The sequence below is a fragment of the Oncorhynchus nerka genome, unplaced genomic scaffold (genome assembly GCF_034236695.1).
Source record: "Oncorhynchus nerka isolate Pitt River unplaced genomic scaffold, Oner_Uvic_2.0 unplaced_scaffold_2277, whole genome shotgun sequence".
Taxonomy (NCBI): Eukaryota; Metazoa; Chordata; class Actinopteri; order Salmoniformes; family Salmonidae; genus Oncorhynchus; species Oncorhynchus nerka.
Genome location: NW_027039018.1, coordinates 19,379 through 44,694, shown reverse-complemented (window position 1 = coordinate 44,694; position 25,316 = coordinate 19,379). Strand labels below are relative to the sequence as shown.

General features: G+C 36.2%; 1 protein-coding gene and 1 long non-coding RNA gene across 2 annotated transcripts; both read right to left on the bottom strand.

Moving 5' to 3' along the window:
• Nucleotides 1-6,424: 6,424 nt before the first annotated feature.
• On the bottom strand, nucleotides 6,425-8,452 carry LOC135567254 (uncharacterized). Its single transcript, XR_010462309.1, has 2 exons — nucleotides 7,426-8,452; nucleotides 6,425-7,186 (listed from the first exon to the last, which is right to left on the bottom strand). It is a non-coding gene; the product is annotated as an uncharacterized LOC135567254 (long non-coding RNA).
• A 308-nt stretch (nucleotides 8,453-8,760) lies between these two features.
• On the bottom strand, nucleotides 8,761-24,285 carry LOC115117901 (acetyl-coenzyme A synthetase, cytoplasmic-like). The gene is made up of 5 exons (XM_065014677.1): nucleotides 24,155-24,285; nucleotides 23,899-23,967; nucleotides 12,879-13,055; nucleotides 9,166-9,240; nucleotides 8,761-9,054 (listed from the first exon to the last, which is right to left on the bottom strand). The coding sequence occupies exons 1-5, from the start codon at nucleotides 24,273-24,275 to the stop codon at nucleotides 8,927-8,929; spliced, it is 570 nt and encodes a 189-aa protein (XP_064870749.1). The 5' UTR covers nucleotides 24,276-24,285; the 3' UTR covers nucleotides 8,761-8,926.
• Between the last annotated feature and the right edge of the window lie 1,031 nt (nucleotides 24,286-25,316).

The window sequence follows — 25,316 nt, the reverse complement described above, 5'->3', positions numbered from 1 at the left end:
GCTGTGGGTTTAATGACCAACACTGAGTAATGGCCCTCCCCCAAGCTGTGGGTTTAATGACCAACACTGAGTAATGGCCCTCATGCTGTGGGTTTAATGACCAACACTGAGTAATGGCCCTCATGCTGTGGGTTTAATGACCAACACTGAGTAATGGCCCTCATGCTGTGGGTTTAATGACCAACACTGAGTAATGGCCCTCAAGCTGTGGGTTTAATGACCAACACTGCTGTGGGTTTAATGACCAACACTGAGTAATGGCCCTCAAGCTGTGGGTTTAATGACCAACACTGAGTAATGGCCCTCAAGTTTTAATGACCAACACTGAGTAATGGCCCTCATGCTGTGGGTTTAATGACCAACACTGAGTAATGGCCCTCAAGCAATGCCAACACTGTGGGTGGGTTTAATGACCAACACTGAGTAATGGCCCTTTAATGACCAACACTGAGTAATGGCCCTCAAGCTGTGGGTTTAATGACCAACACTGAGTAATGGCCCTCAAGCTGTGGGTTTAATGACCAACACTGAGTAATGGCCCTCAAGCTGTGGGTTTAATGACCAACACTGAGTAATGGCCCTCAAGCTGTGGGTTTAATGACCAACACTGAGTAATGGCCCTCAAGCTGTGGGTTTAATGACCAACACTGAGTAATGGCCCTCAAGCTGTGGGTTTAATGACCAACACTGAGTAATGGCCCTCATGCTGTGGGTTTAATGACCGACACTGAGTAATGCCCTCATGCTGTGGGTTTAATGACCAACACTGAGTAATGGCCCTCATGCTGTGGGTTTAATGACCAACACTGAGTAATGGCCCTCATGCTGTGGGTTTAATGACCAACACTGAGTAATGGCCCTCATGCTGTGGGTTTAATGACCAACACTGAGTAATGGCCCTCATGCTGTGGGTTTAATGACCAACACTGAGTAATGGCCCTCATGCTGTGGGTTTAATGACCAACACTGAGTAATGGCCCTCATGCTGTGGGTTTAATGACCAACACTGAGTAATGGCCCTCATGCTGTGGGTTTAATGACCAACACTGAGTAATGGCCCTCAAGCTGTGGGTTTAATGACCAACACTGAGTAATGGCCCTCAAGCTGTGGGTTTAATGACCAACACTGAGTAATGGCCCTCATGCTGTGGGTTTAATGACCAACACTGAGTAATGGCCCTCATGCTGTGGGTTTAATGACCAACACTGAGTAATGGCCCTCAAGCTGTGGGTTTAATGACCAACACTGAGTAATGGCCCTCATGCTGTGGGTTTAATGACCAACACTGAGTAATGGCCCTCATGCTGTGGGTTTAATGACCAACACTGAGTAATGGCCCTCATGCTGAGTTTAATGACCAACACTGAGCCCTCAAGCTGTGGGTTTAATGACCAACACTGAGTAATGGCCCTCAAGCTGTGGGTTTAATGACCAACACTGAGTAATGGCCCTCATGCTGTGGGTTTAATGACCAACACTGAGAGTAATGGCCCTCATGCTGTGGGTTTAATGACCAACACTGAGTAATGGCCCTCAAGCTGTGGGTTTAATGACTGAGTAATGGGCTGTGGGTTTAATGACCAACACTGAGTAATGGCCCTCATGCTGTGGGTTTAATGACCAACACTGAGTAATGGCCCTCATGCTGTGGGTTTAATGACCAACACTGAGTAATGGCCCTAATGACCAACACTGAGTAATGGCCCTCATGCTGTTGGGTTTAATGCCAACACTGAGTAATGGCCCTCATGCTGTGGGTTTAATGACCAACACTGAGTAATGGCCCTCATGCTGTGGGTTTAATGACCAACACTGAGTAATGGCCCTCAAGCTGTGGGTTTAATGACCAACACTGAGTAATGGCCCTCAAGCTGTGGGTTTAATGACCAACACTGAGTAATGGCCCTCAAGCTGTGGGTTTAATGACCAACACTGAGTAATGGCCCTCAAGCTGTGGGTTTAATGACCAACACTGAGTAATGGCCCTCAAGCTGTGGGTTTAATGACCAACACTGAGTAATGGCCCTCAAGCTGTGGGTTTAATGACCAACACTGAGTAATGGCCCTCATGCTGTGGTTTAATGACCAACACTGAGTAATGGCCCTCAAGCTGTGGGTTTAATGACCAACACTGAGTAATGGCCCTCAAGCTGTGGGTTTAATGACCAACACTGAGTAATGGCCCTCATGCTGTGGGTTTAATGACCAACACTGAGTAATGGCCCATGCTGTTGGTTTAATGACCAACACTGAGTAATGGCCCTCATGCTGTGGGTTTAATGACCAACACTGAGTAATGGCCCTCAAGCTGTGGGTTTAATGACCAACACTGAGTAATGGCCCTCATGCTGACCAACACTGAGGTTTAATGACCAACACTGAGTAATGGCCCTCATGCTGTGTGGTTTAATGACCAACACTGAGTAATGGCCCTCATGCTGTGGGTTTAATGACCAACACTGAGTAATGGCCCTCAAGCTGTGGGTTTAATGACCAACACTGAGTAATGGCCCTCAAGCTGTGGTTTAATGACCAACACTGAGTAATGGCCCTCAAGCTGTGGGTTTAATGACCAACACTGAGTAATGGCCCTCATGCTGTGGGTTTAATGACCAACACTGAGTAATGGCCCTCATGCTGTGGGTTTAATGACCAACACTGAGTAATGGCCCTCAAGCTGTGGGTTTAATGACCAACACTGAGTAATGGCCCTCATGCTGTGGGTTTGAAACACTGAGTAATGGCCAACACTGACCAAGAGTAATGGCCCTCAAGCTGTGGGTTTAATGACCAACACTGAGTAATGGCCCTCAAGCTGTGGGTTTAATGACCAACACTGAGTAATGGCCCTCAAGCTGTGGGTTTAATGACCAACACTGAGTAATGGCCCTCAAGCTGTGGGTTTAATGACCAACACTGAGTAATGGCCCTCAAGCTGTGGGTTTAATGACCAACACTGAGTAATGGCCCTCATGCTGTGGGTTTAATGACCAACACTGAGTAATGGCCCTCAAGCTGTGGGTTTAATGACCAACACTGAGTAATGGCCCTCATGCTGTGGGTTTAATGACCAAGAGGTGGCCCTCACGCTGTGGGTTTAATGGTAATGCCCTCAAGCTGTGGGTTTAACACTAGTAATGGCAGCTGATGCAAATGATTAAAGCTTGATAGGTAGTTGGCTATTTGAATCAGCTGTGTGGTGCTAGGACATAAACCAATAACGTACACACCTTGGAGTCCAGAGGACAACGTTCGGAAAACACTGGATTACAGGCAGATTTTGTGTGAATTGAAAAGGCTTTTTGATCTCCAATCTTAACCTCCTGCCCCAGCTCTCTGCCCCAGCTCTCTGCCCCAGCTCTCTGCCTCAGTTCTCTGCCTCAGTTCTCTACACCAGCTCTCTGCACCAGCTCTCTGCCTCAGCTCTCTGCCCCAGCTCTCTGCCCCAGCTCTCTGCCCCAGCTCTTTACACCAGCTCTCTGCCCCAACTCTCTGCCCCAACTCTCTGCCCCAGCTCTCTGCCCCAGCTCTCTGCCCCAACTCTCTGCCCCAGCTCTTTACACCAACTCTCTGCCCCAGCTCTTTACTCCAGCTCTCTGCCCCAGCTCTCTGCCCCAGCTCTCTGCCTCAGTTCTCTGCCTCAGTTCTCTGCCTCAGTTCTCTGCACCAGCTCTCTGCACCAGCTCTCTGCACCAGCTCTCTGCCTCAGTTCTCTGCCCCAGCTCTCTGCCCCAGCTCTTTACACCAGCTCTCTGCCCCAACTCTCTGCCCCAACTCTTTACACCAGCTCTCTGCCCCAACTCTTTACACCAGCTCTCTGCCCCAACTCTTTATACCAGCTCTCTGCCCCAGCTCTCTGCCCCAGCTCTCTGCCCCAGCTCTCTGCCCCAACTCTCTGCCTCAGCTCTCTGCCCCAGCTCTCTCAGCTCTCTGCCCCAGCTCTCTGCACCAGCTCTCTGCACCAGCTCTCTGCCCCAGCTCTCTGCCCCAGCTCTCTGCCCCAACTCTCTGCCCCAACTCTCTGCCCCAGCTCTTTACACCAGCTCTCTGCCCCAACTCTCTGCCCAACTCTTTACTCCAGCTCTCTACACCAGCTCTCTGCCCCAGCTCTCTGCCCCAGCTCTCTGCCTCAGTTCTCTGCCTCAGTTCTCTGCCTCAGTTCTCTGCACCAGCTCTTTACACCAGCTCTCTGCACCAGCTCTCTGCCTCAGTTCTCTGCCCCAGCTCTCTGCCCCAGCTCTTTACACCAGCTCTCTGCCCCAACTCTCTGCCCCAACTCTTTACACCAGCTCTCTGCCCCAACTCTTTATACCAGCTCTCTGCCCCAGCTCTCTGCCCCAGCTCTTTACTCCAGCTCTCTGCCCCAGCTCTTTACACCAGCTCTCTGCTACGACTCTTTTAGGCTGCTCAATTATTGAAGGTGGGTTACTGCCATCTGCTGGATAGGGCTGAGTGACTGGACTAGGTGAATGGTCTGGATAGGGCTGAGTGACTGGACTGGGTGAATGGTCTGTATAGAGCTGAGGGGGGTTCGCCCAGGGCGCCATACAAGCTAGAACTGCCACATACGCTTGAAACAAATAGCCAGATGGAAAACTGCAGACAAAAATGCTTTCTGCTACCTAAGATCAGTGAAATGGCAATGGAGTGAAGAGCAGAAATCTCAATCTCATGAAGAACGCGAAGGGGGGAGAATTCTGGCAGGGGAGGAGAATTCTGGCAGGGGGTAGAATTCTGGCAGGGGGAGATTCTGGCAGGGGGAGAATTCTGGCAGAGGGGGAATTCTGGCAGGGAGGGAGAATTCTGGCAGAGGGGGAGATTCTGGCAGGGGGAGAATTCTGGCAGAGGGGGAGAATTCTGGCAGGGGGAGAATTCTGGCAGAGGGGGAGATTCTGGCAGGGGGAGAATTCTGGCAGGGGGAGAATTCTGGCAGAGGGGTAGAATTCTGGCAGAGGGGGGAGAATTCTGGCAGGGGGGGAGAATTCTGGCACAACAGCAGAACTCCAAAGGAGCACGTTGACAGGTAGCGTTTCCTCTTTTAGTATTATATCAAGAATTTTTTTTAATGTACCCTGACCAAAATATTATTGCAGATAGCTGTTATCAAAAAAAGGTTTTTGTAAGAACAGGGAAACCTATACCTGTCACCTTTGAGACACCTGTGATTGAACTTCAAAACAGCAACAGGAAGAGAAGCCTTGGCTGTAAGTGTAAAATATTTTATATGTTATATATTAATTGGAAAAGAACAAATCAAATATATTAAAAACACTTTTATTCTCAAGCCATAAAAACATTTCTTAAGAGCATGTGGACAGGACCCTTATAAAAAAAAAACAATAGTTTGGGTTGTGTCCACACATCTTTCCGATGTTATTGGAAGTGAATGAATAAAATACAAATGTATATGATGGGGATTCAAAAGGCAACGTAATTCAAGAAACATTCTGAGCAAATACCACCGCTGACTTGCTTCTGAAGCTAAGCAGGGTTGGTCCTGGTCGGTCCCTCTAAAAAATATCCCAATGCCCAATGCTGGAAAAGCACAGGGAGAAAGAAGCCTTTGCTGTAGGATAGAGGCTTTTACAGTAAAGCACAGGGAGAAGCCTTTGCTGTAGGATAGAGGCTTTTACAGTAAAGCACAGGGAGAAGCCTTTGCTGTAGGATAGAGGCTTTTACAGTAAAGCACAGGGAGAAAGAAGCCTTTGCTGTAGGATAGAGGCTTTTACAGTAAAGCACAGCGAGAAGCCTTTGCTGTAGGATAGAGGCTTTACAGTAAAGCCTTTGCTGTAGGATAGAGGCTTTTACAGTAAAGCACAGGGAGAAGCCTTTGCTGTAGGATAGAGGCTTTTACAGTAAAGCACAGGGAGAAGCCTTTGCTGTAGGATAGAGGCTTTTACAGTAAAGCACAGCGAGAAGCCTTTGCTGTAGGATAGAGGCTTTTACAGTAAAGCACAGCGAGAAGCCTTTGCTGTAGGATAGAGGCTTTTACAGTAAAGCACAGCGAGAAGCCTTTGCTGTAGGATAGAGGCTTTTACAGTAAAGCACAGGGAGAAGCCTTTGCTGTAGGATAGAGGCTTTTACAGTAAAGCACAGGGAGAAGCCTTTGCTGTAGGATAGAGGCTTTTACAGTACAGCACAGGGAGAAGCCTTTGCTGTAGGATAGAGGCTTTTACAGTAAAGCACAGCGAGAAGCCTTTGCTGTAGGATAGAGGCTTTTACAGTAAAGCACAGGGAGAAGCCTTTGCTGTAGGATAGAGGCTTTTACAGTAAAGCACAGCTCCTTTCTGATATCACTAGAGGGAGACTTTCTTCAGAGGATTTACTTCAACTTCACAAAAGGACATCTGAGGCTTGGAGACTGTCTGTCCTCTTCAAGTATTAACAACAAAACATTTAATACATTCAAAACAACAACCAAAAGAAATTAAACAGTTTTATTCTCAAATCATAAAATCTCAAAGTTGAAATATACAAAGACGTCCAAACGAATGCAAGCCATGTTGTGGAAGAACTGTGCAAAGAGCTGACTGGTCTCCCTGGGAATAATTATCATAGCTTTAAAATGTAAAAAAAAACAAGATGGAAGACAGAAGCTGATCAATCAGAACACTGAATGTTCCAGAGGTTCGGTTGCCAGGCAACAAGGGACGATTCTGATTCCGTGTCCAGTTTACCTCAACATGGGCCCACCCATTATTACATGCAAATGACAACACTGTGACATAAATAATCATTTGGAATAGGGATCGTTTCATGTCCTTCTTGACCGGGTTTAGAAACGTGTTGAAATAAACTGAGTTCATTGGTTTGAGCCCTTGGGATTGGCATTTGAATTGACTGTAATTCCCTTACATAGACAACATCGAAGTCAGTCGTTCCCATAAGATCTGATCTAGGATCTGTCCTCCAACCACTAATAATCCCCATCCTCCAAACAGACCACACAAAAATAATTTAAGACTGATTCAGGATCAGCGCTTAGGGACTGTGAATTAAATCTGCACCATCAGAAGGGACTGGAAGGGAGACTCTCTGGGTGTCTAACGTAGCTTCCTCACCTCATCTCCATCTTCCTAGAATGACGCTGAATAAGTGACAGAATGATAAGAAAGAAAATACCCCTCCGCCATGTTTCCTGTTGTATATTATATAACCTGTGTTTCCTGTTGTATATTATATAACCTGCCCAGTCAAAACTTCCTGTTGTATATTGGAACAAACTCTGTGTTTCAGCGGAGTCAATCACCACCTTCCGGAGACACCTAAACCCCACCTGTTAGGATAAAGTAATCCTCACCCCCTCCCCTGAAAAGATTTAACCTGTGTTCCACTGGAGGTCATAAGGTGAATACCAATTTGTAAGTCGCTCTGGATAAGAGCGTCTGCTAAATGACTTAAATGTTAAATGTAAATGATATAACCTGTGTTTCCTGTTGTATATTATATAACCTGTGTTTCCTGTTGTATATTATATAACCTGTGTTTCCTGTTGTATATTATATAACCTGTGTTTCCTGTTGTATATTATATAACCTGTGTTTCCTGTTGTATATTATATAACCTGTGTTTCCTGTTGTATATTATATAACCTGTGTTTCCTGTTGTATATTATATAACCTGTGTTTCCTGTTGTATATTATATAACCTGTGTTTCCTGTTGTATATTATATAACCTGTGTTTCCTGTTGTATATTATATAACCTGTGTTTCCTGTTGTATATTATATAACCTGTGTTTCCTGTTGTATATTATATAACCTGTGTTTTATGATGAGATACTAAAAATAATAATGGTTGAGATTGTAGAGCATGCTTCTTCATCCGTCTCTCTGTGGGGGTGATTTTCAGAGGTGGCACCACAGGAGGGTTTTTCCTAGTAATCAACAACTGTGATTGGCCAATAGAACCAACAGGGCTGACTGTAGGCACGGTTACACAGTGTGGGCCTTTTAACATCTGTAATTGAAAAGTGACTCATACACTATGTCATCACTATGGTGTTCATCGATTGATTTCAGTCAATCATTTTGGATTGATACGGTCTGGGTAGACTAGCCACCCGAAGGCGGAAAATATACAAATCTAATTTGATCACAGTCACATTTTCTCTTAAAACACAAATAAAATAGGCCTATTTTAGGCTTTAAATACAAAGCTTTGGCTATAAAAACACCACATTACCGCTTCGTTTCACCTGGCCAGAAGAGACCAGAGTGCATAGGTTTCTCTAGGCCCACCTGTAGCTGTTATCAGTAGACTACAGTTGATCAGACTGAAGCACGAGTTGGCAAATCATAAAGGCAAATCATTCTAAACAAACAGTAATCTTCAATGCTTTTGTGTCAATATTTTTTATTAAACTGAATTGAAAAAGTGTTGGGGTAAATGCCAGCTCGCCGTACATCTGCCGGCCACCCTGCTGTGCTGAACTCTGCAACGTGGATAGTGTTGGGGTGCCAAATGCCACCCTGCTGTGCTGAACTCTGCAACGTGGATAGTGTTGGGGTAAATGCCAGCTCGCCGTACATCTGCCGGCCACCCTGCTGTGCTGAACTCTGCAACGTGGATAGTGTTGGGGTAAATGCCAGCTCGCCGTACATCTGCCGGCCACCCTGCTGTGCTGAACTCTGCAACGTGGATAGTGTTGGGGTAAATGCCAGCTCGCCGTACATCTGCCGGCCACCCTGCTGTGCTGAACTCTGCAACGTGGATAGATACATACTGCTACAAATTAAGAAATATATCCTGTATGTTCTATTATTTTTTAAAACTTCTTTTTTTTTTTTTTAAAGAGTTGGTGGCAGGAATGAGCTTCCATAGTTTTCAGATCGGTGTTGATGATGGAGAGGAAATGAGGAGACGAGGAGAGGAGATGAGGTGTCGAGGAGAGGAAGCTACTGTAGTGTGTTGACATGCAGCCCCCTCAAGAGGCCGTTTCACAGCGGTGGTTGAACAGGACCTCCACGACCTTGGGGTCAGCCATAGTTGAAAGGTCACCTAGATCCTTCTCGTTCCGGGCGATCTGCCTCAGGACCCGCCTCATGATCTTACCTGAGGATGAGATATTTTGTTAAATAAAAACGAAAATAATAAATAAAAATGTAAAAGACAAAACGTCCATAAAAGTATTGTGGTAGAAATCAGGAATGAGGTAACACGTACCAGATCGTGTTTTAGGAAGTCCAGGAGCGTTCTGGATGAAGTCTGGGGTTGCGATCGGACCAATCTTCTCCCTCACTAACGAGACATGTTATGTTGTTGTGTTAAATCAAGAACCAACCAAAAAAAACTCATGTTGTACTCCTGTTTACAGCAAATCAAATGTTATTGGTCACATACATGTGGTTAGCAGTTGTTATTGGTCACATACACATGGTTAGCAGATGTTATTGGTCACATACACATGGTTAGCAGATGGTATTGGTCACATACACATGGTTAGCAGATGGTATTGGTGACATACAGGTGTTCAGTGTTAGTTCTACAAGGGGTAACCTGTAATCTAGTGTTAGTTCTACAAGGGGTAACCTGTAATCTACAAGGGGTAACCTGTAATCTAGTGTTAGTTCTACAAGGGGTAACCTGTAATCTAGTGTTAGTTCTACAAGGGGTAACCTGTAATCTAGTGTTAGTTCTACAAGGGGTAACCTGTAATCTAGTGTTAGTTCTACAAGGGGTAACCTGTAATCTACAAGGGGTAACCTGTAATCTAGTGTTAGTTCTACAAGGGGTAACCTGTAATCTAGTGTTAGTTCTACAAGGGGTAACCTGTAATCTAGTGTTAGTTCTACAAGGGGTAACCTGTAATCTACAAGGGGTAACCTGTAATCTACAAGGGGTAACCTGTAATCTACAAGGGGTAACCTGTAATCTACAAGGGGTAACCTGTAATCTAGTGTTAGTTCTACAAGGGGTAACCTGTTTTTTTTTTTTTTTCACCTTTATTTAACCAGGTAGGCTAGTTGAGAACAAGTTCTCATTTGCAACTGCGACCTGGCCAAGATAAAGCATAGCAGTGTGAACAGACAACACAGAGTTACACATGGAGTAAACAATTAACAAGTCAATAACACAGTAGAAAAAAAAATGGGCAGTCTATATACAATGTGTGCAAAAGGCATGAGGAGGTAGGCGAATAATACAATTTTGCAGATTAACACTGGGGTGATAAATGATCAGATGGTCATGTACAGGTAGAGATATTGGTGTGCAAAAGAGCAGAAAAGTAAATAAATAAATAAAAAAAACAGTATAAAAACAGTATGGGAATGAGGTAGGTGAAAATGGGTGGGCTATTTACCAATAGACTATGTACAGCTGCAGCGATCGGATAGCTGCTCGGATAGCTGATGTTTGAAGTTGGTGAGGGAGATAAAAGTCTCCAACTTCAGCGATTTTTGCAGTTCGTTCCAGTCACAGGCAGAGAGTACTGGAACGAAAGGCGGCCAAATGAGGTGTTGGCTTTAGGGATGATCAGTGAGATACACCTGCTGGAGCGTGTGCTACGGATGGGTGTTGCCATCGTGACCAGTGAACTGAGATAAGGCGGAGCTTTACCTAGCATGGACTTGTAGATGACCTGGAGCCAGTGGGTCTGGCGACGAATATGTAGCGAGGGCCAGCCGACTAGAGCATACAAGTCGCAGTGGTGGGTGGTATAAGGTGCTTTGGTGACAAAACGGATGGCACTATGATAGACTGCATCCAGTTTGCTGAGTAGAGTGTTGGAAGCCATTTCGTAGATGACATCGCCGAAATCGAGGATCGGTAGGATAGTCAGTTTTACTAGGGTAAGCTTGGCGGCGTGAGTGAAGGAGGCTTTGTTGCGGAATAGAAAGCCGACTCTTGATTTGATTTTCGATTGGAGATGTTTGATGTGAGTCTGGAAGGAGAGTTTGCAGTCTAGCCAGACACCTAGGTACTTATAGATGTCCACATATTCAAGGTCGGAACCATCCAGGGTGGTGATGCTAGTCGGCATGCGGGTGCAGGCAGCGATCGGTTGAAAAGCATGCATTTGGTTTACTCGTTTAAGAGCAGTTGGAGGCCACGGAAGAGTGCTGTATGGCATTGAAGCTCGTTTGGAGGTTAGATAGCACAGTGTCCAATGACGGGCCGAAAGTATATAGAATGGTGTCGTCTCGTAGAGGTGGATCAGGGAATCGCCCGCAGCAAGAGCAACATCATTGATATATACAGAGAAAGAGTCGGCCCGAGAATTGAACCCTGTGGCACCCCCATAGAGACTGCCAGAGGACCGGACAGCATGCCCTCCGATTTGACACACTGAACTCTGTCTGCAAAGTAATTGGTGAACCAGGCAAGGCAGTCATCCGAGAAACCGAGGCTATTGAGTCTGCCGATAAGAATATGGTGATTGACAGAGTCGAAAGCCTTGGCGAGGTCGACGAAGACGGCTGCACAGTACTGTCTTTTATCGATGGCGGTTATGATATCGTTTAGTACCTTGAGCGTGGCTGAGGTGCACCCGTGACCGGCTCGGAAACCAGATTGCACAGCGGAGAAGGTACGGTGGGATTCGAGATGGTCAGTGACCTGTTTGTTGACTTGGCTTTCGAAGACCTTAGATAGGCAGGGCAGGATGGATATAGGTCTATAGCAGTTTGGGTCCAGGGTGTCTCCCCCTTTGAAGAGGGGGATGACTGCGGCAGCTTTCCAATCCTTGGGGATCTCAGATAATCTAGTGTTAGTTCTACAAGGGGTAACCTGTAATCTACAAGGGGTAACCTGTAATCTACAAGGGGTAACCTGTAATCTAGTGTTAGTTCTACAAGGGGTAACCTGTAATCTACAAGGGGTAACCTGTAACCTAGTGTTAGTTCTACAAGGGGTAACCTGTAATCTACAAGGGGTAACCTGTAATCTACAAGGGGTAACCTGTAATCTAGTGTTAGTTCTACAAGGGGTAACCTGTAACCTAGTGTTAGTTCTACAAGGGGTAACCTGTAACCTAGTGTTAGTTCTACAAGGGGTAACCTGTAATCTACAAGGGGTAACCTGTAATCTACAAGGGGTAACCTGTAATCTACAAGGGGTAACCTGTAATCTAGTGTTAGTTCTACAAGGGGTAACCTGTAATCTAGTGTTAGTTCTACAAGGGGTAACCTGTAATCTAGTGTTAGTTCTACAAGGGGTAACCTGTAATCTAGTGTTAGTTCTACAAGGGGTAACCTGTAATCTAGTGTTAGTTCTACAAGGGGTAACCTGTAATCTACAAGGGGTAACCTGTAATCTAGTGTTAGTTCTACAAGGGGTAACCTGTAATCTAGGGTTAGTTCTACAAGGGGTAACCTGTAATCTACAAGGGGTAACCTGTAATCTAGTGTTAGTTCTACAAGGGGTAACCTGTAATCTACAAGGGGTAACCTGTAATCTAGTGTTAGTTCTACAAGGGGTAACCTGTAATCTACAAGGGGTAACCTGTAATCTAGTGTTAGTTCTACAAGGGGTAACCTGTAATCTAGGTTAGTTCTACAAGGGGTAACCTGTAATCTACAAGGGGTAACCTGTAATCTAGTGTTAGTTCTACAAGGGGTAACCTGTAATCTACAAGGGGTAACCTGTAATCTACAAGGGGTAACCTGTAATCTAGTGTTAGTTCTACAAGGGGTAACCTGTAATCTAGTGTTAGTTCTACAAGGGGTAACCTGTAATCTACAAGGGGTAACCTGTAATCTACAAGGGGTAACCTGTAATCTACGAGGGGTAACCTGTAATCTAGTGTTAGTTCTACAAGGGGTAACCTGTAATCTAGTGTTAGTTCTACAAGGGGTAACCTGTAATCTAGTGTTAGTTCTACAAGGGGTAACATGTAATCTTGGGTTAGTTCTACAAGGGGTAACCTGGTCAAACACCTTGTCTCTTGAGTTCGTCCACCAGAGTGCGGTTGAACTCTCTGCAGTCCTTCAGAGTAACGAAACAGTAGAGACACTCCCCCTTGACCGCGTGGGGTCTGCTGACCACTGCAGCCTCGGCCACCGCTCCGTGGTCTGTTAGAGATGCCTCTACCTCCGCTGTACTCAACAGGTGACCTGTAGGGAAGACAACACTGTGGGTTATCATCATCCATCTATATATGTATCTACTGTATATCTAATATACTGTATCTATCTATCTACTGTATCTATCTATCTACTGTATCTATCTATCTAACCTACTGTATAGATCTATCTATGTATGCACTGTATCTATCTACTGTATATATCTATCTATTTATGTACTGTATCTATCTACTGTATATATCTATCTATTTATGTACTGTATCTACTGTATATATCTATCTATTTATGTACTGTATCTATTTACTGTATATATCTATCTATGTATGCACTGTATCTATCTAATCTACTGTATATATCTATCTATTTATGTACTGTATCTATCTACTGTATATATCTATCTATGTACTGTATCTATCTAATCTACTGTATATATCTATCTATTTATGTACTGTATCTATCTAATCTACTGTATATATCTATCTATTTATGTACTGTATCTATCTAATCTACTGTATATATCTATCTATTTATGTACTGTATCTATCTAATCTACTGTATATATCTATCTATTTATGTACTGTATCTATCTAACCTACTGTATATATCTATCTATGTATGTACTGTATCTATCTAATCTACTGTATCTATCTATCTAACCTACTGTATATATCTATCTAATCTACTGTATATATCTATCTATTTATGTACTGTATCTATCTATCTAATCTACTGTATATATCTATCTATTTATGTACTGTATCTATCTATCTAATCTACTGTATATATCTATCTATCTATGTACTGTATCTATCTAATCTACTGTATATATCTATCTATTTATGTACTGTATCTATCTAATCTACTGTATATATCTATGTACTGTATCTATCTAACCTACTGTATATATCTATCTATTTATGTACTGTATCTAATCTACTGTATATATCTATCTATCTATGTACTGTATCTATCTAACCTACTGTATATATCTATCTATTTATGTACTGTATCTATCTATCTAATCTACTGTATATATCTATCTATGTATGTACTGTATCTATCTAACCTACTGTATATATCTATCTATGTATGTACTGTATCTATCTAACCTACTGTATATATCTATCTATTTATGTACTGTATCCATCTAACCTACTGTATATATCTATCTATCTATCTACTGTATCCATCTAATCTACTGTATATATCTATCTATTTATGTACTGTATCTATCTATCTACTGTATATATCTATCTATTTATGTACTGTATCTATCTAATCTACTGTATATATCTATCTATTTATGTACTGTATTTATCTAATCTACTGTATATATCTATCTATTTATGTACTATATCTATCTATTTATGTACTGTATCTATCTATCTAATCTACTGTATCTATCTATCTAATCTACTGTATATATCTATCTATGTATGTACTGTATCTATCTACTGTATATATCTATCTATTTATGTACTGTATCTATCTAATCTACTGTATATATCTATCTATTTATGTACTGTATCTATCTACTGTCTATATCTATCTATGTATGTACTGTATCTATCTACTGTCTATATCTATCTATGTATGTACTGTATCTATCTACTGTCTATATCTATCTATGTATGTACTGTATCTATCTAATCTACTGTCTATATCTATCTATGTATGTACTGTATCTATCTAATCTACTGTATATATCTAACTAATCTACTGTATATATCTAACTATTTATGTACTGTATCTATCTATCTAATCTACTGTATATATCTATCTATTTATGTACTGTATCTATCTATCTAATCTACTGTATATATCTATCTATCTATGTACTGTATCTATCTAATCTACTGTATATATCTATCTATTTATGTACTGTATCTATCTAATCTACTGTATATATCTATCTATTTATGTACTGTATCTATCTAACCTACTGTATATATCTATCTATTTATGTACTGTATCTATCTAATCTACTGTATATATCTATCTATTTATGTACTGTATCTATCTAATCTACTGTATATATCTATCTATTTATGTACTGTATCTATCTATCTAATCTACTGTATATATCTATCTATGTATGTACTGTATCTATCTAATCTACTGTATATATCTATCTATCTATGTACTGTATCTATCTATCTAATAATCTACTGTATATATCTATCTATTTATGTACTGTATCCATCTAACCTACTGTATATATCTATCTATCTATCTACTGTATCCATCTAATCTACTGTATATATCTATCTATTTATGTACTGTATCTATTTATCTACTGTATATATCTATCTATTTATGTACTGTATCTATCTAATCTACTGTATATATCTATCTATTTATGTACTGTATTTATCTAATCTACTGTATATATCTATCTATTTATGTACTATATCTATCTATTTATGTACTGTATCTATCTATCTAATCTACTGTATCTATCTATCTAATCTACTGTATATATCTATCTATGTATGTACTGTATCTATCTACTGTATATATCTATCTATTTATGTACTGTATCTATCTAATCTACTGTATATATCTATCTATTTATGTACTGTATCTATCTACTGTCTATATCTATCTATGTATGTACTGTATCTATCTACTGTCTATATCTATCTATGTATGTACTGTATCTATCTAATCTACTGTCTATATCTATCTATGTATGTACTGTATCTATCTAATCTACTGTATATATCTAACTAATCTACTGTATATATCTAACTATTTATGTACTGTATCTATCTAACCTACTGTATATATCTATCTATTTATGTACTGTATCTATCTAATCTACTGTATATATCTATCTATTTATGTACTGTATCTATCTAACCTACTGTATATATCTATCTATTTATGTACTGTATCTATCTAACCTACTGTATATATCTATCTATTTATGTACTGTATCTATCCAATCTACTGTATATATATATATCTATCTATGTACTGTATCTATCTAATCTACTGTATATATCTATCTATGTATGTACTGTATCTATCTAATCTACTGTATATATCTATCTATTTATGTACTGTATCTATCCAATCTACTGTATATATATATATATCTATCTATGTACTGTATTTATCTAATCTACTGTATATATCTATCTATGTATGTACTGTATCTATCTAATCTACTGTATATATCTATCTATTTATGTACTGTATCTATCCAATCTACTGTATATATATATATCTATCTATGTACTGTATATATCTATCTATGTATGTACTGTATCTATCTAATCTACTGTATATATCTATCTATCTATCTACTGTATCCATCTAACCTACTGTATATATCTATCTATTTATGTACTGTATCTATCTAATCTACTGTATATATCTATCTACTGTATCTATCTAATCTACTGTATATATCTATCTATTTATGTACTGTATCTATCTAATCTACTGTATATATCTATCTATTTATGTACTGTATCTATCTATCTAATCTACTGTATATATCTATCTATTTATCTACTGTATATATCTATCTATTTATGTACTGTATCTATCTAATCTACTGTATATATCTATCTATTTATGTACTGTATCTATCTAATCTACTGTATATATCTATCTATTTATGTACTATATCTATCTATTTATGTACTGTATCTATCTATCTAATCTACTGTATATATCTATCTATTTATGTACTGTATTTATCTACTGTATATATCTATCTATGTATGTACTGTATCTATCTATCTAATCTACTGTATCTATCTATCTAATCTACTGTATCTATCTATCCAATCTACTGTATATATCTATCTATTTATGTACTGTATCTATCTATCCAATCTACTGTATATATCTATCTATTTATGTACTGTATCTATCTATCCAATCTACTGTATATATATCTATCTATTTATGTACTGTATCTATCTAATCTACTGTATATATCTATCTATTTATGTACTGTATCTATCTAACCTACTGTATATATCTATCTATTTATGTACTGTATCTATCTAATCTACTGTATATATCTATCTATTTATGTACTGTATCTATCTAACCTACTGTATATATCTATCTATCTAATCTACTGTATATATCTATGTATGTACTGTATCTATCTAATCTACTGTATATATCTATCTATTTATGTACTGTATCTATCTAATCTACTGTATATATCTATCTATTTATGTACTGTATCTATCTAATCTACTGTATATATCTATCTATTTATGTACTGTATCTATCTAATCTACTGTATATATCTATCTATTTATGTACTGTATCTATCTAATCTACTGTATATATCTATCTAATCTACTGTATATATATATATCTATTTATGTACTGTATCTATCTAATCTACTGTATATATCTATCTATGTACTGTATATATCTATCTACTGTATCTATCTAATCTACTGTATATATCTATCTATTTATGTACTGTATCTATCTAATCTACTGTATATATCTATCTATGTATGTACTGTATCTATCTATCTAACCTACTGTATATATCTATCTATGTATGTACTGTATCTATCTACTGTATATATCTATCTATTTATGTACTGTATCTATCTACTGTATATATATCTATTTATGTACTGTATATCTATCTATCTGTATATATCTATCTATCTTATGTACTCTATCTATCTACTGTATATATCTATCTATTTATGTACTGTATCTATCTAATCTACTGTATATATCTATCTATTTATGTACTGTATCTATCTACTGTATATATCTATCTATTTATGTACTGTATCTATCTAATCTACTGTATATATCTATCTATTTATGTACTGTATCTATCTAATCTACTGTATATATATATATCTATCTATGTACTGTATCTATCTAATCTACTGTATATATCTATCTATTTATGTACTGTATCTATCTAATTATACTGTATATATCTATCTATTTATGTACTGTATCTATCTAATCTACTGTATATATCTATCTATCTATGTATGTACTGTATATATCTATCTATTTATGTACTGTATCTATGTAATCTACTGTATATATCTATCTATCTATGTACTGTATCTATCTAACCTACTGTATATATCTATCTATTTATGTACTGTATCTATCTAATCTACTGTATATATCTATCTACTGTATCTATCTAACCTACTGTATATATCTATCTATTTATGTACTGTATCTATCTAATCTACTGTATATATCTATCTATTTATGTACTGTATCTATCTATCTAATCTACTGTATATATCTATCTATTTATCTACTGTATATATCTATCTATTTATGTACTGTATCTATCTAATCTACTGTATATATCTATCTATTTATGTACTGTATCTATCTAATCTACTGTATATATCTATCTATTTATGTACTGTATCTATCTATTTATATCTACCAGATATGTACTGTATCTATCTATCTAATCTATCTATGTATATATCTATCTATTTATGTACTGTATTTATCTACTGTATATATCTATCTATGTATGTACTGTATCTATCTATCTAATCTACTGTATCTATCTATCTAATCTATCTGTATCTATCTACTGTATATATCTATCTATTTATGTACTGTATCTATCTATAATCTACTGTATATATCTATCTATTTATGTACTGTATCTATCTAAATCTACTGTATATATATCTATCTATTTATGTACTGTATCTATCTAATCTACTGTATATATCTATCTATTTATGTACTGTATCTATCTACTACTGTATATATCTATCTATTTATGTACTGTATCTATCTAATCTACTGTATATATCTATCTATTTATGTACTGTATCTATCTAACCTACTGTACCATATATATATCTATTTATGTACTGATCTATCTATCTATCTACTGTATATATCTATCTATTATGTACTGTATCTATCTAATCTACTGTATATATCTATCTATTTATGTACTGTATCTATCTAATCTACTGTATATATATATATCTATTTATGTACTGTATCTATCTAATCTTATCTATGTACTGTATCTATCTATCTACTGTATATATCTATCTATTTATGTACTGTATCTAATCTACTGTCTATATCTATCTATTATCTGTATCTATCTACTGTATATATCTATCTATGTATGTACTGTATCTATCTAATCTACTGTATATATCTATCTATTTATGTACTGTATCTATCTAACCTACTGTATATATCTATCAATTATGTACTATATCTATCTACTGTATATATCTATCTATTTATGTACTGTATCTATCTACTGTATATATCTATCTATTTATGTACTGTATCTATCTATCTATTTATGTACTGTATCTATCTACTGTATATATCTAACTATTTATGTACTGTATCTATCTAATCTACTGTATATATCTATCTATCTATGTACTGTATCTATCTATCTATCTATGTACTATCTATCTATATATATATCTAACTATTTATGTACTGTATCTATCTAATCTACTGTATATATCTATCTATCTATGTACTGTATCTATCTAACCTACTGTATATATCTATCTATTTATGTACTGTATCCATCTAACCTACTGTATATATCTATCTATCTATCTACTGTATCCATCTAACCTACTGTATATATCTATCTATTTATGTACTGTATCTATCTAATCTACTGTATATATCTATCTATTTATGTACTGTATCTATCTAACCTACTGTATATATATATATATCTATTTATGTACTGTATCTATCTAATCTACTGTATATATCTATATATTTATGTACTGTATCTATCTAACCTACTGTATATATCTATCTATGTATGTACTGTATCTATCTAATCTACTGTCTATATCTATCTATTTATGTACTGTATCTATCTAATCTACTGTATATATCTATCTATTTATGTACTGTATCTATCTAATCTACTGTATATATCTATCTATTTATGTACTGTATCTATCTAATCTACTGTATATATCTATCTATTTATGTACTGTATCTATCTATCTAATCTACTGTATATATCTATCTATTTATCTACTGTATATATCTATCTATTTATGTACTGTATCTATCTAATCTACTGTATATATCTATCTATTTATGTACTGTATCTATCTAACCTACTGTATATATCTATCTATTTATGTACTATATCTATCTATTTATGTACTGTATCTATCTATCTAATCTACTGTATCTATCTATCTAATCTACTGTATATATCTATCTATCTAATCTACTGTATATATCTATCTATGTATGTACTGTATCTATCTACTGTATATATCTATCTATTTATGTACTGTATCTATCTAATCTACTGTATATATCTATCTATTTATGTACTGTATCTATCTACTGTCTATATCTATCTATGTATGTACTGTATCTATCTACTGTCTATATCTATCTATGTATGTACTGTATCTATCTAATCTACTGTCTATATCTATCTATGTATGTACTGTATCTATCTAATCTACTGTATATATCTAACTAATCTACTGTATATATCTAACTATTTATGTACTGTATCTATCTAACCTACTGTATATATCTATCTATTTATGTACTGTATCTATCTAATCTACTGTATATATCTATCTATTTATGTACTGTATATATATATATCTATCTATGTACTGTATCTATCTAATCTACTGTATATATCTATCTATGTATGTACTGTATCTATCTAATCTACTGTATATATCTATCTATTTATGTACTGTATCCATCTAACCTACTGTATATATCTATCTATCTATCTACTGTATCCATCTAACCTACTGTATATATCTATCTATTTATGTACTGTATCTATCTAATCTACTGTATATATCTATCTATTTATGTACTGTATCTATCTAACCTACTGTATATATATATATATATATTTATGTACTGTATCTATCTAATCTACTGTATATATCTATCTATTTATGTACTGTATCTATCTATCTAATCTACTGTATATATCTATCTATTTATCTACTGTATATATCTATCTATTTATGTACTGTATCTATCTAATCTACTGTATATATCTATCTATTTATGTACTATATCTATCTATTTATGTACTGTATCTATCTATCTAATCTACTGTATATATCTATCTATTTATGTACTGTATTTATCTACTGTATATATCTATCTATGTATGTACTGTATCTATCTATCTAATCTACTGTATCTATCTATCCAATCTACTGTATATATCTATCTATTTATGTACTGTATCTATCTAATCTACTGTATATATCTATCTATTTATGTACTGTATCTATCTAACCTACTGTATATATCTATCTATTTATGTACTGTATCTATCTAATCTACTGTATATATCTATCTATTTATGTACTGTATCTATCTAACCTACTGTATATATCTATCTATTTATGTACTGTATCTATCTAATCTACTGTATATATCTATGTATGTACTGTATCTATCTAATCTACTGTATATATCTATCTATTTATGTACTGTATCTATCTAATCTACTGTATATATATATATATATTTATGTACTGTATCTATCTAATCTACTGTATATATCTATCTATGTACTGTATATATCTATCTACTGTATCTATCTAATCTACTGTATATATCTATCTATTTATGTACTGTATCTATCTAATCTACTGTATATATCTATCTATGTATGTACTGTATCTATCTAACCTACTGTATATATCTATGTATGTACTGTATCTATCTACTGTATATATCTATCAATTTATGTACTGTATCTATCTACTGTATATATCTATCTATTTATGTACTGTATCTATCTACTGTATATATCTATCTATTTATGTACTGTATCTATCTACTGTATATATCTATCTATTTATGTACTGTATCTATCTACTGTATATATCTATCTATTTATGTACTGTATCTATCTACTGTATATATCTATCTATGTATGTACTGTATCTATCTAATCTACTGTCTATATCTATCTATGTATGTACTGTATCTATCTAATCTACTGTATATATCTATCTAACCTACTGTATATATCTAACCTACTGTATATATATCTATCTATTTATGTACTGTATCTATCTAATCTACTGTATATATCTATCTATGTATGTACTGTATCTATCTAATCTACTGTATATATCTATGTATGTACTGTATCTATCTAATCTACTGTATATATCTATCTATTTATGTACTGTATCTATCTAATCTACTGTATATATATATATATCTATTTATGTACTGTATCTATCTAATCTACTGTATATATCTATCTATGTACTGTATATATCTATCTACTGTATCTATCTAATCTACTGTATATATCTATCTATGTATGTACTGTATCTATCTAACCTACTGTATATATCTATGTATGTACTGTATCTATCTACTGTATATATCTATCAATTTATGTACTGTATCTATCTACTGTATATATCTATCTATTTATGTACTGTATCTATCTACTGTATATATCTATCTATTTATGTACTGTATCTATCTACTGTATATATCTATCTATTTATGTACTGTATCTATCTATCTAATCTACTGTATATATCTATCTATTTATCTACTGTATATATCTATCTATTTATGTACTGTATCTATCTAATCTACTGTATATATCTATCTATTTATGTACTATATCTATCTATCTAATCTACTGTATATATCTATCTATTTATGTACTGTATTTATCTACTGTATATATCTATCTATGTATGTACTGTATCTATCTATCTAATCTACTGTATCTATCTATCTAATCTACTGTATCTATCTATCTAATCTACTGTATATATCTATCTATTTATGTACTGTATCTATCTAATCTACTGTATATATCTAACTATTTATGTACTGTATCTATCTAATCTACTGTATATATCTATCTATCTATGTACTGTATCTATCTAACCTACTGTATATATCTATCTATTTATGTACTGTATCCATCTAACCTACTGTATATATCTATCTATCTATCTACTGTATCCATCTAACCTACTGTATATATCTATCTATTTATGTACTGTATCTATCTAATCTACTGTATATATCTATCTATTTATGTACTGTATCTATCTAACCTACTGTATATATATATCTATTTATGTACTGTATCTATCTAATCTACTGTATATATCTAGCTATTTATGTACTGTATATATCTATCTATTACTACTGTATATATCTATTTATCTACTGTATATATCTATCTATTTATGTACTGTATCTATCTAATCTACTGTATATATCTATCTATTTATGTACTATATCTATCTATTTATGTACTGTATCTATCTATCTAATCTACTGTATATATCTATCTATTTATGTACTGTATTTATCTACTGTATATATCTATCTATGTATGTACTGTATCTATCTATCTAATCTACTGTATCTATCTATCTAATCTACTGTATCTATCTATCTAATCTACTGTATATATCTATCTATGTATGTACTGTATCTATCTACTGTATATATCTATCTATTTATGTACTGTATCTATCTAATCTACTGTATATATCTATCTATTTATGTACTGTATCTATCTACTGTCTATATCTATCTATGTATGTACTGTATCTATCTATTCTATGTACTATCTATGTATCTATCTATTTATGTACTGTATCTATGTAATCTACTGTATATATCTATCTATTTATGTACTGTATCTATCTATTTATGTACTGTATCTATCTAATCTACTGTATATATCTATCCATCTAATCTACTGTATATATCTATCTATCTATAGTCTGTTTTTACAGCAACATTTATCAGAGTGCTTCACAGTAACCTGGCTTTGATTAAGCCAGCAGCAGCACAGTGGCCAAACTGTAGGAAAACAAATGACCTGATACGTTGATCATGTCATCTATCCTGCCTGCGATCCAGTAGTATCCATCTTTATCCCTCCTGCAGCCTGGGAAACAATTCATTAATTCACTTTATTAAACCTTTTAAAAAAGAAAACTAAAACAGTGCCACGCTTAACGTCGATGTCGCCATTACAATGTGATTGTGATCGTCAATGAATATGAGGAATCTAATCTAATACAACATGAATCTAATCAATCAGAGAATGCAAGGTGTTGTTTGAACAGTCTCACCATCCCCGGTCACATAGAAACCTGGGAACTTCTTGAAGTAGGTGCTCTCAAACCGCTCCTGGTTTCCGTACACGGTGCGCATGATACCAGGCCAGGGCCGACGGAACACCTGCAACAACATCCCAGACCGGGGCTCTTAGTTTAGAAATATTACGGTAATAACCCTACCAGTACCTAATGAAACAACATTACAGACCGTGGCTCTTAGTTTAGAAATATTACGGTAATAACCCTACCAGTACCTGCAACAACATTACAGACTGTGGCTCTTAGTTTAGAAATATTACGGTAAATATTACGGTAATAACCCTACCAGTACCTAATGAAACACCTGCAACAACATCCCAGACCGTGGCTCTTAGTTTAGAAATATTACGGTAATAACCCAACCAGTACCCAATGAAACACCTGCAACAACATTACAGACCGTGGCTCTTAGTTTAGAAATATTACGGTAATAACCCTACCAGTACCTAATGAAACAACATTACAGACCGTGGCTCTTAGTTTAGAAATATTACGGTAAATATTACGGTAATAACCCTACCAGTACCCAATGAAACACCTGCAACAACATTACAGACCATGGCTCTTAGTTTAGAAATATTAGGGTAATAACCCTACCAGTACCTGCAACAACATTACAGACCGGGGCTCTTAGTTTAGAAATATTACAGTAAATATTACTGACCAGATAGTATAGTGTTACCCTGACCAGATAGTATATAAATTACACCTGCAACAACATTACAGACTGATAGTATAGCTCTTAGTTTAGAAATATATAGTGTTAAATTACTGACCAGATAGTATAACCTATATGTGTTATAATCCATATTATAAGGAAAGTGAGAAAGAATAAAAAATTAAAAAACATGTATTAAACTGTACTTGTATAGTGATTATAGTGTTTATATTGACTGACCAGATAGAATGTGTTATTTACTGGTTATAATACTGACCAGATAGTATAGTGTTATATACTGACCAGATAGTATAGTGTTATATTACTGACCAGATAGTATAGTGTTATATTACTGACCAGATAGTATGTTAGACCAGATGTTATGTTACTGACCAGATAGTATAGTGTTATAATACTGACCAGATAGTATAGTGTTATAATACTGACCAGATAGTATAGTGTTATAATACTGACCAG